Source organism: Rutilus rutilus (genome assembly GCF_951802725.1).
Source record: "Rutilus rutilus genome assembly, chromosome: 10".
NCBI lineage: Eukaryota > Metazoa > Chordata > Actinopteri > Cypriniformes > Leuciscidae > Rutilus > Rutilus rutilus.
Window position 1 is genome coordinate 10,878,682 of NC_140215.1, and position 17,478 is coordinate 10,896,159.

The 17,478-nt window shown below is 37.8% G+C and overlaps 2 protein-coding genes across 7 annotated transcripts in view; one reads left to right on the forward strand and one right to left on the reverse strand.

The window, feature by feature from the left end:
• The window catches only part of slc49a4 (solute carrier family 49 member 4), a gene marked incomplete at its 5' end in the record, with an annotated part of 45,548 nt that extends 44,137 nt beyond the window's left edge, over positions 1-1,411 (reverse strand). Inside the window, one exon of the mRNA XM_084420621.1 lies at positions 1,114-1,411. Coding sequence (XP_084276747.1) covers positions 1,114-1,411 — 298 coding nt within the window. The remainder of the gene's footprint in view (positions 1-1,113) is intronic.
• On the forward strand, positions 1,325-17,350 carry hspbap1 (hspb associated protein 1). 6 transcript variants are annotated; one of them, XM_084420617.1, is made up of 8 exons: positions 1,325-1,730; positions 2,069-2,250; positions 7,802-7,986; positions 8,968-9,104; positions 11,578-11,749; positions 15,003-15,086; positions 16,187-16,297; positions 16,684-17,350. In XM_084420617.1, exons 2-8 carry the CDS (start codon positions 2,070-2,072, stop codon positions 17,161-17,163), a joined length of 1,350 nt encoding a protein of 449 aa, XP_084276743.1. In that variant the 5' UTR covers positions 1,325-1,730; position 2,069; the 3' UTR covers positions 17,164-17,350. The 6 variants fall into 6 exon arrangements, with proteins under 6 accessions (XP_084276743.1, XP_084276741.1, XP_084276745.1 ...); XM_084420615.1 differs by having other exon boundaries at positions 1,532-1,741; XM_084420619.1 differs by having other exon boundaries at positions 1,701-1,776.
• Positions 17,351-17,478: the final 128 nt, after the last annotated feature.

Here is a 17,478-nt window from a genome sequence, read left to right on the forward strand (position 1 = left end):
TTTTGGGTGAGCTCAGTCAGTGTTTATTATACGTGTTCCTTCAGATGGCTCCTGACCAACTTGATTTTTGGTGTAGAATCCATAATTTAAATTTGTATGAGTAACAGAAACAAATTTAGGTTCAATATTTGCCTATATCTTGGCAAACAGGGGCTCCCCTCAAAATATCGAATTTGAAGTTTATGAAATATCAGAAAAAGGAATTGAGATTCTATAATGTGAAGGTTTCCTAAAAATTAACAAACAATATGAAGAACATGATAGGACATAATTAACCTCCATTTTACTGTTATATATTCTTAATGTCTGTTTCACATTTCATTCAAGGCTTCTAAGTCTGTAATTTCCTCCACTTCATTCAATTGGCATGGCAAGCATGAATACAAAAAATGCATCTAATGACGCCAGGCTTACATAATGACTTGTGTCATATGATGTTAGGGAAATGGTTTTGTGGCCTAACACATGATGAACTAGGCTACCTTTTAATGACTATTACTTTATTTCAAATGAGGTAATGAGTCTTTATGTGTGGCATCCTGTTCAGCTAACCCACATAAAGCATTGTATAGCCTAAAACATAATAATTTGCAACATTTTTTATTTTTCCAAAATGGTGTAGGCTACTTTAAGTTACACATCTGGCCAGGCCACACCAATCTAACTAAGTCAGTATAAAATATTCAAAAGGTACTTGGCTTTAACACATTTGTCAGAAATGTATGTTATTAAAGAACACAATGACATATAAAGAGGACAGTTGTATAAAATTCTGATTAAGGGTTTAAGGTAATTACAAATTATAGTTTGGATACGTCACCCATAAAATGCACCCATAAAATGGTTTGAAGGACCTCTCTGTAGTGAACAACATGCATAAAAGAGATATAAACAATTGCACAGACATCTCAAATTTGTTAAAACATAAATGTGTACATTAGACATTTAAATTATGATATAGGCTCTGCTTATTTACTAAAACAGCTTCAGTTATGTGGAATGATCCAAGACAATACATACATCCATCTAAATAATGCCAAATTTATCTGTCATCATTTGTTTGTATTTACAGATATTGTTGCCATGGCACTAGACAAAAAGCAAACAACTCACCTTTCTTATCCATCAACCAAATAAACAGCAGCCAGGGCATGTAGCCCACTGGACCCCACATCACCAGCACCGCGATATCTGTCGATGAGAACTCGAACACATGTTTGGCTGAGATCTGGATCGGGCCCCAGGTGTTCCACACCAGTCCTTGCATAAAAGCCAACAATGAAAACATGGTGAGAACAAACCATCTTCTCCCATACACCCTGCTGAACACAGGCTGTGTGGTGTTTGTCGCCGGCTGGGCTGGAACCAGCAAAGGTTCCCTTTCCCCCTCGGTGCTTTCCACGGCACCCATTGAACAGACGTGGTATCACGTTTTAAAATGTCTTTATGCTATCCAGCAACGTCTATAACATGACACGTTAAAAAACTAGGGCAGTCGCTCAATTGTCAGCTGCCCATCGAAACAAAAACAACCGATGACACTCTCAGCAGCGCTCCAAACTTTAATGCGCATGCGCAGTGTCGAGGCGGAATTGACGTAAGTGTGAAACTGAACGTCTTTGTTCTCCATGTTGGATCATATATTTCATCAACTTAAAGGGACCTCAGCTCTTCTATGGAGCCAACATGGCCGTTGTTTCGTGTCCCATGTGTTGTGTGAAAAAACAGTGGTACGTCTCACGTGAGTTTTGTTTACTAGCTGGAAAATGGATTTTAGTTGAGTTTACATGTGTGTAGGTGCAAAAATGTAACTTTTAAACAGATGCTGCACACGCAGTGACAATGTGTTTTTACATTTTAATATGAACATGTCAGTTCTATTGATTTGTCTTTGATTATGGATTTGACTTTGTGATTCTCTTTATCACAATCAATCACTGTGATATATGTTCATGATCTGAGTGGTTTAAAGTTAAACCCCTACATTTATCTGAAATATTACTGAATATGTGTTGTATAAGACAGAATCGATTTATCTAAATCATCCTCATCTTGTGCTTTTCTGTAGAATGGCTTCGAAACCTTTCACCCCAGAAGAGGCAAGGAGGATTGTCCAGTTTCTACAGAAACCAGCTGTGTTCCTGAACATGACCAAAGACTGGCCAGCATTACACTGGACTGTGGAGCACTTGTCAACTTGCCTTACAGAGAGGGTACGATTCCGTATTGGAAAAAGGAATGAGGATATGGGTAAGCCACAAACATTACATTTACATTTTACATTTAGTCATTTAGCAGACGCTTTTATCCAAAGCGACTTACAAATCAGGACTAAATTAAGCGAGTCATCATGAAGAGGTAAAAGACAACAACAACGCAAGAAGTGTTCAGAATACGAAGTTCAGGCATTATTCAGAGTAGCATAAGCATGATAAGTGGGATTTTAAGGGGAAAGGTTTTTTTTTATTTATTTATTTTTTTTTTTTTTATGAGTTTAGGTGCTCATGGAAGAGATGGGTTTTCAGCTGTTTTTTGAATGTTGTCAGGGATTCAGCATTCCGGATGAGGGTGGGGAGAGTGTTCCACCAGCATGGAACTGTGAATGAGAATGATCTGGAAAGTGATCTTGTGGCTTTCTGTGATGGAACCACGAGACGTCGCTTGTTGATTGATCGTAGGCGTCTGGTGGGGATGTAGGCTCGTAGGAGTGAGTGAAGGTAGGAGGGAGCTGAGCCTGTGATAGATCTGTAAGCAAGCGTCAATGCCTTGAACTTGATGCGAGCAGCGAGAGGTAGCCAGTGCAGAGAGATTAACAGAGGGGTGACGTGGGCCCTCTTGGGCTCGTTGAAGACAAGACGAGCTGCAGCATTCTGGATCATCTGAAGAGGTTTGGTAGCACATGCTGGAAGTCCGGCCAGAAGAGCATTGCAGTAGTCAAGCCTAGAAATGACCAGGGCCTGGACGAGGAGTTGTGTTGCGTGCTCAGTTAGGAAAGGCCTGATCTTCCTGATGTTGTGCAGCGCAAACCTGCATGATCGAGCTGTCTTTGAAATGTGATCTGTGAAGGTCAGCTGGTCATCAAACGTTACTCCCAGATTTCTGACCGACCTTGATGGTGTGATTGATGATGAATCAAGCTGGATGGTGAAGTCGTGCTGTAGAGACGGATTGGCAGGGAGGACAAGCAGCTCAGTCTTTGCCAGGTTGAGCTGCAGGTGATGTTCCTTCATCCATGTGGAGATGTCTGCCAGACAGCTCGAGACCCGTGCAGCTACTGTGGGATCATCTGGTCGAAATGAGAGGAAGAGTTGTGTGTCATCAGCATAGCAGTGGTAGGAGAAACCATGTGCCTGTATGATGTGTCCCAGTGATGTAGTGTAGATGGAGAAGAGGAGGGGACCGAGAACTGAACCCTGGGGAACCCCTGTGGGGTTAACATTAAACAGCAAGCTAATTAGAGTAAAATAACTGCATTTGTCCACAACATATTTTTTAAACATAATCAGGACATTCATTTTTCTAAATTTAAATGACGGGTAGGTATTTTAGAAGAGGGTTGGACTTAAATCCATGAAGGTAGATTTCCAGGAATAGAAATAGGTATCCCAAGCAACACTATAATGTTGTTTAGTTACTTGCTAAGAGACAACACCCATGTAGTATCCTACAATTTCTCAAGAGTATTCCTCCCCTTTGTTTTTACAATCTTTGGTGAGGTAGACAACTGTCTTGAGAAATCACACTAGCCTATACATGTTCGCAGTGTGAATACTTTCTGAAGGTGGTGTAAATGGCATAATAATTCAGTTTTTTATTAAATACTTTTTGAGTAACATAGACAGTCTTGTTCACTACAATGTCAACATAAAACACATTTGTTTCTGTAAGACGATGCCGTCTATCCTAAGGTGCAGTTTGACAGACTTTATTTGAAGAAAAGTTTATTTCGAGGTTAATTTGTGGATTTGAAAAATGGTAATAGTGTGCCTGCAGAAACTTTTGGTAACAATGGGAACTTTGCCATTACAGGTGTAAATGCCTTTGGCACTTCTGGCAAACCAATGGCAACAATTCATGGACAATCCATGAAGGCTGTTTTAGCTTTTTACTGAAGGGAAATGCAGGTGAAAAGCAGAGACAGGATTGTGACAACACTATAGCTCTAAACCTATTTGGTTACACTTTACAATAAGGTTCATTAGTTAACATTAGTTAACTACCTTAGTTAACATGAACTAAGAATGAACAATACTTCTACAGCGTTTATTAATCTTAGTTAATGTTAATGTTTAACATTTACTAATACATTATTAAAATCAAAGTTTGTTTGTGTAAACATTGGTTAATGCACGGTGAACTAACATGAACAAACAATGAATAGCTATATTTTTATTAACTAATACAGTAACAAATGTATTGCTCATTGTTATTTCATGTTAGTACATTAACTAATGTTAACTAATTAAACTTATTATAATGAGTTACCAACTATTTTAAGCAACAATTTTCAGTGATAGTTTTACTTGCAGTTTTTATGACGTCAAATCAAACAAACTGATATCATGCTATTACAGTGAGGAAAATAAGTATTTGAACACCCTGCTATTTTGCAAGTTCTCCCACTTGGAAATCATGGAGGGGTCTGAAATTGTCATCGTAGGTGCATGTCCACTGTGAGAGACATATTCTAAAAAAAAAAAAATCCAGAAATCACAATATATGATTTTTTAACTATTTATTTGTATGATACAGCTGCAAATAAGTATTTGAACACCTGTCTATCAGCTAGAATTCTGACCCTCAAAGACCTGTTAGTCTGCCTTTAAAATGTCCACCTCCACTCCATTTATTATCCTAAATTAGATGCACCTGTTTGAGGTCATTAGCTGCATAAAGACACCTGTCCACCCCATACAATCAGTAAGAATCCAACTACTAACATGGCCAAGACCAAAGAGCTGTCCTAATGGTGCGTTCACACCGGACGCGTTTAGCGCGTCAGGCGCGAGTCATTTCAATGTTAAGTCAATGCAAAGACGCGTTACTCGCGTAAAAAATTCCTGCGGCGCGGTAGACGCGAATTCGCCTCATTCGCGCGTCAAGTTCGCGCGAATGACGCGAATTGAGCGTCTGGCGCGTTAAGCGCGTTACGCGCGAATGATTTTATTAGTGCTATTTGTGCATTCACGCGTTTGACGCGAATTCGCGTCTGCCGCCCGAGTTGAAAAATCTGAACTTCTGCATCAATTCGCGCCGCGTTAACCAATCAGGAGCCTGCTTGCATGCTGCTGTCACGTGGTGAAGTGACAGTTTATAATGTTATTTTATGTTTGGCCTCAATAAATTATTTTGTAATATGACTAAAAATGCACAATAAAGCAAATAAAAACATAAAACTCGATTTCAATATATGAGAGATACTCATTTTGTATTGAATGCTATTTATTCCATATCTATTCTAGATTATATGAAACATTATTAATCTAATGTAAAGACAACAAACACAATTTAGTGTATAAAAAAAAAAATCACAGGACAGGTTTCATTTTTGAAGGCTGCAGCTCCATTTATTATCAAAACAAAAATAAATCACAGATTAGGTGCGGGCGAGGGTGAACCTCGCGCCGGGCTGTACAGCGCGGGCTCGTCAGGCAGCGACCACCACTCGAGGCCGAGGCTTATACGGCCTACGCTTTCCTCGTCAGCGTCCTCACCGTTAGGTCCACCAAACCTACCTCCTGGAGCAAATTGTGAAACCCCTGAAACCCTCCGGAGGGTTTGGTGGACCCGAGAACAGCGACGATGTCCACTACGCTGCTGTTTCTGCTCTCCAGAGCATATACGAGCGGTGACTCTCTCGATTAATGCTAATGCTAATGCTCGATAAACATCTAAAAAAAGATGGCCGCCAACAGGTTTCGAAACTTTCGCCTCTGACGCGCGTAAATTTCGATTCAAACTTTTGATTTTACGCGCATCAATTTCGCTCTTGACACGCGAATGCACACAAAGTGGTCAAGCGTATAACTAGACGCGGCAGGCGCGAATTTTGACGCATTTTCGCGTCCGGTGTGAACGCACAGTAAGACACTAGAGACAAAATTGTACACCTCCACAAGGCTGGAAAGGGCTACGGGGAAATTGCCAAGCAGCTTGGTGAAAAAAGGTCCACTGTTGGAGCAATCATTAGAAAATGGAAGAAGCTAAACATGACTGTCAATCTCCCTCGGACTGGGGCTCCATGCAAGATCTCACCTCGTGGGGTCTCAATGATCCTAAGAAAGGTGAGAAATCAGCCCAGAACTACACGGGAGGAGCTGGTCAATGACCTGAAAAGAGCTGGGACCACCGTTTCCAAGGTTACTGTTGGTAATACACTAAGACATCATGGTTTGAAATCATGCATGGCACGGAAGGTTCCCCTGCTTAAACCAGCACATGTCAAGGCCCGTCTTAAGTTTGCCAATGACCATTTGGATGATCCAGAGGAGTCATGGGAGAAAGTCATGTGGTCAGATGAGACCAAAATAGAACTTTTTGGTCATAATTCCACTAAACGTGTTTGGAGGAAGAAGAATGATGAGTACCATCCCAAGAACACCATCCCTACTGTGAAGCATGGGGGTGGTAGCATCATGCTTTGGGGGTGTTTTTCTGCACATGGGACAGGGCGACTGCACTGTATTAAGGAGAGGATGACCGGGGCCATGTATTGCAAGATTTTGGGGAACAACCTCCTTCCCTCAGTTAGAGCATTGAAGATGGGTCGAGGCTAGGTCTTCCAACATGACAATGACCCGAAGCACACAGCCAGGATAACCAAGGAGTGGCTCTGTAAGAAGCATATCAAGGTTCTGGCGTGGCCTAGCCAGTCTCCAGACCTAAACCCAATAGAGAATCTTTGGAGGGAGCTCAAACTCCGTGTTTCTCAGCGACAGCCCAGAAACCTGACTGATCTAGAGAAGATCTGTGTGGAGGAGTGGGCCAAAATCCCTCCTGCAGTGTGTGCAAACCTGGTGAAAAACTACAGGAAACGTTTGACCTCTATAATTGCAAACAAAGGCTACTGTACCAAATATTAACATTGATTTTCTCAGGTGTTCAAATACTTATTTACAGCTGTATCATACAAATAAATTGTTAAAAAATCATACATTGTGATTTCTGGATTTTTTTTTTTAGAATATGTCTCTCACAGTGGACATGCACCTACGATGACAATTTCAGACCCCTCCATGATTTCTAAGTGGGAGAACTTGCAAAATAGCAGGGTGTTCAAATACTTATTTTCCTCACTATATATGAAAAGTAAACCATATCAATATATGTTGCCTCTTACCAAATACAGTTCATTTGCCTAAAATAATTTTACATTATCAAAGGCTTTTCCAGTTCATGCATTTTGAATAAACCCGCTTAGAAAATCTCTGTGGAGAGACTGGGTGTTTCTCAATATGCGTTCTTCAGCGATCTTGCGTCCTTGTGTTCTCGTTTTACGTCATCATTAACCGTCGAAGTTCAGACCCAATTCTCAAGAACGCAAGTACAGAGGACGCATGAAAGAACCCGGATGTGTTCTTGATACCGAGGATGCATCGAATGCAGACTTGAGCTAGTACTCGCCTGGTGTCCCAGAAGTCATTGCGGCCGGTTCCGAGTTCGTTCTTCCAAGGAAGCTTGGCAAGACCGGTCTCCACGAGAACACAAGTCCGTTCTCTGCGTTCTTGGAATTGAGAAACAGCCTCTCTCTTTCTCTGATAGTCTATCCATTAATTACTTTGTTTCACTTTGTTTGCACCAGCTCCTCTTTTTGAAACGGAGTGCTCCTTCATTGAAGCAACTGTTAAAGAGTTTCTGTCCTGGACTACCAATGAGGGTGAATCACTTGTTGGGCCATTTTCTGACTATCACTGCAAGGAATTCTGGGCTTATGCTGATTACAAGTACATTACCCAGCTTTTTCAGGACAAACCTGCCGTCTTTCAGGTAAACCTTGTGAATTCCCTTTCCATTGCTTTACAATCAGATTGTATTCATATTTTTCAAACATTTAATACTACTAATACTACATTATTACAATTATTACAATTATTATTATGCAATATATTGTATTATGTATTCTTATAATTGATTAAACTATACATTTTGCCATCACAAATTCTAGTTAAAATAAAATCTAGTGTTGCAAAAGTGAGCTCCATTTGAATAAAACACTACTCTTCTAATTTCCTCTCACCATCAATCATGCTCTCAGACCTCATCAAGCACCATTTTAACCCATTTGCCTTTTTTCCGCATGCCAGTTATGCTTGAGAGCGTCATGAAGTGGCGCTCTACAGCACACAGGGCACGTCAATGACATCAGCTTTGATCAATAAACACAGTCGAATATTCATTTGTATCTATTGCCTTGTCTCCCGAGGATGCTTACCTTTATTTTATGAGCTCTCTGAAACTCTTTATTAGCCTAGAGTTATTACAACATCTCATGAAAATGTATCACAACACTTGTAATAACAGATATGGAGAGCAATTAATCAAGCTGTTTTATCATTTCAGTAAAACATATCCTATGGCACATCATTGTCATTCTGTAGACATTTTATGATATTTTGTGCCAATTTATTTTGTTTTGTTTTCCCCAGCCAGGGGAACAATAACCTAATGTTTGTTTCTAGCTTTCAGTTTTTGTAAATCATAATAAATGCTTATGAGGTGCCAATATTCTCCCTGCCAGCTAGGGCACCGGGAGCAGACATGGGCCTCTCTTAAATGATGAATAGGGTAATTTAAACATTGCTGAGGGCTTGATTACATACCATCTCATTTACAGTCCTCTGGACATGGTAATGGTTCCATTATCTCCCTTCAAGGGCAGCATCTCTGAGTGTTTCTTGTTTGTTATATTGAAATAACTGACATCAAGTTGTTTTTTGCTCTTTGTAAAAACAAACATTATAACTGCAGGATGTGATGTGGTCTGACTTTGGCTTTGCTGGCCGAGATGGACGAGACAGCACACTTTGGATTGGCACACAGGGTGCTAACACTCCATGTCACCTTGACTCATATGGTTGCAATCTTGTGTTCCAGATCCAAGGCAGGTAAGAACCAGGGTCAGACAATTTTGTTTTTCATTTTTCATTTCATTTATTCATTCTTATATAGCACAGTTTAATGCAACACGGGTTGCCCAAAGTGCTTTACAATAAAGAACAACAATCAATACATAGAGATAAAAAATACATAGAACCACGTAAAGCAGACACAGGCGTACTCGAAATTTATATTTTTGTTAAAATTTTTGTCCTGCTGACACTGACACATAGAGGATGCTGATTCTCTGATCTCAAGGATCTGGGGGGAGTATATGTTGACAACATGTTGGACATGTACAAAGTTGCCTGGTTGTGAAGAGCCTTAAAAACAAGTAGAAGAATCTTATTCATAATTTTATACCGTACAGGCAGCCATTTCAATGAGATTCAAAGCGGCGTAATTTAAAAAAGTCATCTTTTTTGGCAGACTTGATCATCATAGCCGCTGCATTTTGGACTTTCTGTAAGCGGGCTTGTGATCTAGCATCAATACCATAAAAAAGAGAGTTGCAATAGTCCATTCGTGTGAAGACCAAAGCTGTAATTGCTTTCTCAAGATCTGGACCTGATAAAAAAGGTTTAGCTAAAAGCCATGAATTAAAAGAAAACTGGTTCTCACAACTAGTTTATTTGCCTATACATTTTTAAGTTACTTTCTAATACAAAACCCAGATTTTTGACACTAGATTTCATAAAACCAGCCAAGGGGGTTTATTTCAAAGATTGACTCACAACATCACTGACATTACCAGGTTTTGTGGCAAAAATGCCTCCAAAAGTGACAAACAAACCCGAGATATTAGCAACTATTCAGTTTACTAAGATGATACCATTTCAGTCAGTGTTATTTTAGTATTAATGAATATTTTGAATTTGCTTTTTTTCTATATTGTCAGTTTTCATGTTCACATTTTTATTTTTTATATTTCTATTTAGCTTTATTTTTGTATTTCAGTTTTAGTCATTTTAGTACTTCATCTTAAACTTATTTTATTTCAGTTAATTGATAAGGCAGCATTTCAAAATGTATGTTCAATAAATTTATTTAAAATTTATATTTTATTTTATTTCGGTGTTACTTCAATTAACAAATATAATTTTTAATAGCAAAGACATCCAGTCCATGTTGTTTAAAAGCCAGTCAGAGAATGTTAGATTTAAACCTTTTTTGCTATTTACTGCCACAGAGACAGGTGTAGTTTCTCATGACGCTTATTTGAGCAATATCTGTCATGTAGTAGGTAGTAGATTCAATTTAAGTATTTGACATATGTTAGAAACAATATGCTCTCTTAAATGCACCTGAAAATCAATTATAGGGCGTGAATGTCACCATTTAATAAAAAAGAACCCATAACACTACTATGTTGATATTGTATTTTTCTGCTCTTGTATAACCCCTTCTGATTTTATGGTTTGATGTGAGATGAAACTAGTTTTTGATGACCAGCTGTCGATAGACCCCTGAGCAAGATGCTGTAAGCCTCAAGCAAAACTGCCAATTTGGCTTATTCTATGAACATGGTTTAAAGGAACACCATGTGATTTCTACAAATATTGACAAGAGCTGTATCTCATCTTATGTTAGGGTTCCTGATCCAATCCTGAGCTGTTGAAAGAAAGCCATTTTTCTTCTGCATTCGAAAGAGCGAGTCATAAACAGGAAAGTGTAGTGATGTGAACAGCTATTGAAATGTTATTTGCTACATCGAGAGAAGCGAACCTGACAACAAAGAACCTCTTCCTCCATCTTATCTCTTTGTGAAGCTTGTCTTGTCTCTGTAATTGCTTATTGAGACTTCTCGTGTCAAGATGGCCTGCCACAGAAATCACAGTATTGTATAATACCTCTTGCAAGTAGAGCCATAACACTTTGAGAAAACTAGCTAATCCGTAAGCATTCCCATTCATCTCAATGGTAGTTGCTCGGCTGGCGCCTTCAGTATGCAACCTGCATGCTGAAAATATTTCCTCTAGAAACTGACGTCCTGACACAGCTGAAAGCTAACCATTAAAATTCCCATTCATCTCAATCGCAGTTGTTTGATTAGCGCTGCCGTGACATGAAAGGCAGCATACAGGGAAAATATAATCTATGGCAAAACAAATGTGGCTGTGGTGAAACTTTCTATAATACAATGAAATATGGTCACTTTTAATTAGGATCCAATTCTCACTATTAACTAACTATTAACTGACTTTTGCTATTGGTGCTTATTAATAGTTAGTAAGGTATTTGTTAAGTTTAGGTATTGGGTAGGATTAAGGGATGTAGAATATGGTATTATTATGGTATAAGGTATTAATATGTGCTTTATAAGTACTAATAATCAGCCAATATCCTTGTAATGCATGCTAATAAGCATCTCTTAATGGTGAGAATTTGACCTTAAACTGAAGTGTTACCTGAAATATTTGTGATTGATATGTTATTTAGGCAAATCTCAGTGGTATCACAATAAAGTCATTCTTTCAACAGGAAACGATGGCATCTCTTCCCTCCCGATGACACACCCTGCCTCTACCCAACACGTATCCCATATGAGGAGTCCAGCGTGTTCAGCCAGGTCAGCGTGGTCCATCCAGACCTGAAAAAGTTCCCTGCATTCAAAAGAACTCGAGGGCATACTGTTACTCTGGAGCCTGGTCAGGTAGGCCTGTATGATTTATTTTTTTCTTCCTGTCAAAATTTTTGTCACAGCTACTAATTCTTTATTTTTACTAGCCACATTTTTGAATAGTACAAAATAGCACAAATGTGAAGTGAAATGAAAATTAAAAGCTAATTAAAAATATTAATACACATTTTAATGTTATAAAAATTATATAAAAATTACACTGGGATTACCTTTTACTCATTAATTAACTTAATTAACTAAATTTTATGGCAACATAAATCCAACATGGTGACGTAAAAGGTGCACAATCTTTATCTTTATCTTACAACTCTTGTGTATACAGCTTGTATAGTCATAAGAGACACAATTATATTATTGTGCAGTCACAGTACAGTATTTTTATCCTTATTAGTACTACATTCACTGTGTGTCCACTTTAAAAAATAAAAATCCATGTCAGTCTGTTTCAAGACCACTATTTTTTGCCACATTTTAGAAAAGTATAAAAAAACACAAATGTGAAAAATATGCGGACTGTAACACTATTAAAGACGTTCCGGACTTTTGTTGGCTGCCTTTCCTTTACCATTCATCCATTAAAAAATTCTGATATTTTTAATATTATATTATTAAATGATTTAATTATTTTAATGTATCACAAATTACATTGTCTACAAAGCTAATTTCAAATGTGTTGACATAAGTTGTTTGCAAGCGAAAGAGGGCTTGTTTGAATCCCAGATATCACATAGGAAATCTAGTGTACAGTTGTGCAATTAAGTCGAGATTTGTCCATAAATTACCATCAAGTGATGTCATGGATGGCACATTTCCAAAACATTCAATATAACATTCCTTGAGTGTCTTCTTGGATCCTGTATTACAACATTTGGTCTCCTATGTGTGCATTTTAGCGACGCCTAGATGAATCAGACAGCAGCAGAATAAAGCTGTGTGCATGTTTTGTAGCACATCCCCCTCCTTCAGATTCCAGCAGGGATTGTGAAACCTCTCTGATCAAGCTCTTTGAGAGGCGAGATGGTGGCAAGGCAATTAGCGGCGGTCCAACACTGCGAGCGTACTCTCCGGGAGCACTCACACTTTTCACAGCATACTAATGAAGACGGGAGACACAAACTTCCATTCTGTGAGACAGCTAACGCTGCTCCACTACCTCTCACTGCAAACACATGGGAAAAAATCACAGAAGGTACTTACAATGTACCTCGAGTTCTGGAATGTTAGAGGTGAAATCAACTGAAATCAAACTGAAATAAGTTGAAGTTCTACTATTATTAAAACTAAAACTGAAATAAAAATATATTTTTTATAATTATATATATATATATATATATATAAAAAAAGACAAAAGCACATACAATTACTAAAACTTTACTATGATAGTTTGTAAATAATACTAAAGAAACACTGTTGGAAACACATTTTTATCCCTATATAATTTTCTCTTTTGAACAAAGTAACTTTAAATTCAGTTTTTATGTCAGTCTGTTTCATGAACACTAACTCAGTGTTTATGTTTTCTTTTTTATGGATCTGTTTTTAGCTGAATGTTTGTTTATTCCTTTGATGTTATGATAGAGAGTTTGGTTAGATTAAAAAGCACTGTATGTGAGAATATTGCTATAAATATTGCTAGGATATGGATTATTTTATGACCCAAATGATGTGATGTTATATAGAGCACAGCTGCCACCTTGTGGTAAATAGTATTTCAATATGCACTTTTACATCTGTACATACAGTATAGAGTTTGGTCCAAAACTCTGAGATGGAAAAAAATGAATACATTTTTTATAAAAAAAAAAAAAAACAGAACAACAACCAATAAAACACCCTTTAATATAATGTATTAAAATGCAAGAGAGAACAGTTGTGACTTTAGACGGTACTTAAAGGGATAGTTCACTTTGAAATTAAATTTTGGTATGTTTTAGCTTACCTCAAGGGCATCCAAGATGTAGGTGTCTTTTTTTCCGCAGTAGTTTCAATTTTGATATTTTTAGGTCAAACCGTTCTTGTCTGTCAGTCATTTAATGCAGGTCTATGGTCACTGTCTCAAAGAGCATGCACAGAGTCCAAATTAAAACAATTCCCCGTCGTCCAAATTAAACAATTCCCCATCGTAAGTACACATTGATGGCCTAAGACACGAAACGAGCGGTTTGTGTGAGAAAACGAACAGTATTTATATTGTTTTTACCTCTTATACACAGCCACGTCCAAGTGATCTGATCTGACGTGTACGCAGATTGGTGCATAGATATATTCACTAGATGTCGCCTTGTCTACGGCAGTTCATTGGAACGAATGTCTTTAAGGCGACATCTAGTGTGTATATCTATGCACCAGTCTGTGTACACGTCACACACCAGGATGTGTGCGCGCCCTCAGATCACTTGGACGTGGCTGTGTATAAGAGGTAAAAACAATATAAATACTGTTCGTTTTCTCACACAAACCGCTCGTTTCGTGTCTTAGGCCATCAATGTGTACTTATGATGGGGAATTGTTTAATTTGGACGACGGGGAATTGTTTTAATTTGGACTCTGTGCATGCTCTTTGAGACAGTGACCATAGACCTGCATTAAATGACTGACAGACAAGAACGGGTTGACCTAAAAATATCAAAATTGAAACTACTGCGGAAAAAAAGACACCTACATCTTGGATGCCCTTGAGGTAAGCTAAAACATACCAAAATTTTATTTCAAAGTGAACTATCCCTTTAATAAAGATATTTAAAGTTGGCAAAGACCTAACCACAAAGCTGGTTGTTGTTGTTCCATAATCTTGGACCAGCAAAAGCAAAATTAAAAGGATAACTAAACCATGCACTATTTCTAGGTCAAATTTGTGACACTGAGCATGTGACTTCTTTGTGAAGAAGATGCTTCTAAATGCGGAAGAACATGATCATCAGATTTTACACACATTTTTGGAGTTAATGCCGCTTGAGTGCTGCTGTCATTAAAGCAAAAGAGGAACAAACAAAATACTAAGATCATCTGAAATTCATCTTAATAATTCAACCTTTCACTCAAATTTTTATTTTCAGATTTTTTCATAATTCATGATTTTTCAGATTTTTTATAATATATGCACTATATAATAATTATATTATTAAAAATACAAAATACAATCATTTTAATTAGTGGTCTCAGATTTTTGCACCCTATTGTTTGTTCATTGAATTCAGGTCATTGTTTGACATGTTATGAATATCTTCTATCAGAGTAATGACTGACTGCTGTTGTCTTTCATCAGGTTCTGTTTGTCCCCAGACATTGGTGGCACTATGTGGAGTCTGTGGATCCACTGACTGTCAGTGTGAACTCCTGGATTGAGATAGTAAGACACGTTTGCCTCTGTGACTCTGCTGATTTATTTCTGTTGTTTTCTGTAAGCTTTATAGTTTCAGTGTTAAAATTTAGAAATAACATTCTGTTATCAGCGAGTGATGAGTGTATCAAAGTAATGTCCATATGGCAGTAATATACAGCTATACTACAGGACATTAGTTAACTTCATGTATTCAGTTAAGACACAACAAACATGTTAGACTGCAATTACATCTACAATATAAGGTGAATATTACAATATCAGGATAATATTACAATACAAGGATATTATATGTTGATCCAGAGTTGTCATCGCCTGAAATCATTGCAAAGCTGGATACAAAATATGATTGCGTATTTGGTACGATTTCATCAGATATAATTGAAGTACAAGTTTATGTGAGGTATTATTTATATGTTTTGCTAAAGAGATGTGTCTTTAATCTAGATTTAAACAGTGTCTGAGCCCCAAACATTATCAGGAATGCTATTCCAGAGTTTAGGAGTCAAATGTGTAAAAGCTCTACCTCCTTTAGTAGACTTCGATTTCATTGCTACTATCAAAAGTACAGAGCTTTGTGACCTTAAAGAGCGTGATAGAAGATCGTTTAGGGCTTTATAGGTAAGCATATTTTATAATCGATATGGAAGTAAATATGATCATATTTCCTTGACATGGTTAGAAGAACTCTTAGCAGCTGAATGTTGGACTAACTGAAGCTTATTTTTTGAGGATGTAGGAAAACCAAGCATTACTATAATGAAGACAGTAGGTAACATTTTCCATAAATTTGACAATGTTTCTAAGGTGGAAGATCACTGTTTTTGTAACATGGGAAATATGATTTTCAAAAGACAGGCTGCTGTCTAAAATAACACCAAGGTCTTAAATTGTAGAGGATGAGAGCTAGCTATCCACTTTGCCATTTACTGTAAATGCTCCCATAATGCATAGCAAACCCTACTGCTCAAACTATCTAGATGAATACAATTGTATAAAAATTGTATTACTCAAGTTGACTCTTTTTCTTGTGTGCTTCAATCAGGTTCTTAGGAAAAAGTTGCTTATGTAAGCATATGATGTGGTTTCTTTTTTTTTTTCTGCCGTAGGACATGGACGATGAGGCCAGAGTAGGAGAAGCTCTCACTAAGGCCATTGTGTGTGCCCTGAAAAGCGCCCCCAGCTTAGACAACGACGACCACTGGCTCAATCCCACTGAGGTATTCAGAACATATGGAACAGTGCTTAAGAGATTTATTGAAGAACTGGCCTGAAATCTCAGTAAAGCCGTGAAAGTTCAGCAAATCTTTTTTTTTTTTTTTTTTTTTTTTTAAGAAAAACATACTTTTATTCTGCAGGGATGCATTAAAAGTGGGAATATTTATGTCATGAATAATGAGGTCATATTTACACATGCATTTCAAACCCATGTGGTGTTATTTTTAAAAGGAGACATTTTGAGGCAGAATGACAGTGATATGATTTGTGAACTCCAAGTCTTCTGAAGCCATATGATAGCTTTGTGTGAAACAGGTTGATTATGGGAATTTTTTTTTTAATGATATTGCTTAACTGCACCATTATGTTATCTTTTTGTGTGTCTTAGGACAGAGTTTCCTCTCATGATGAAAACATGCAGTATTTGAACCTAGCAGTAAAGGCCTGTATGGACAAGAGGACAGACGACACTGAAGGCTGGTCCTTGCTTGGAGACCAACCTAGAGCAGAGGCGGGGAAACGTGATTCCAGTGGACTGTTAAAGACTCCAGCATCCCCTTTTGTTCTTCCCTTCGGACCTCATCTCATTCCTGTTATTTTGGCTCAGAAACCTAAATGCAACTGCGCAAAGGACACATCATCTTTCAAGTACAATGACCCCTCACAGCCAGAACAGAGAAGTGACAATGAATTTTGTCAGAGATCTGGTCAGCATGCACATCAGGAAGTAGAAAGCCCAGGATCCTCACAAGGAGCTGCTGGTATGTGCCTATCCACCAATGACATGCTAGAGTTCCTGGTACACCCTGATGTCATCGCTCAAGTTACAAGGCTAATCATGTGCCGACAAAGAGAACTTCGGTCTTAATTTATACCGGATGAACAGTACTTTTATAAATAAAAGATCCCATGCTGATTATTTTTGTATTTATTACATGAGTCTTTCTGTACAAACAATCACATCAATTGTCAACAATGTTTAATACTCAAAATGTTTTCCAGAACCAAAATAATGAATTATGTAAAATATAAAGTGGAATTAGATGTTCACATTTTGCATGTGTTACACATATTTAAGCATAACAACAGAGGGCCTATTTGGATAGGGCAAAATCAAATGGATATTTTTCGCACATGACCATTGTAAAAAGTACAAGGCAAATTACAGGTTTCCAGCCAACTT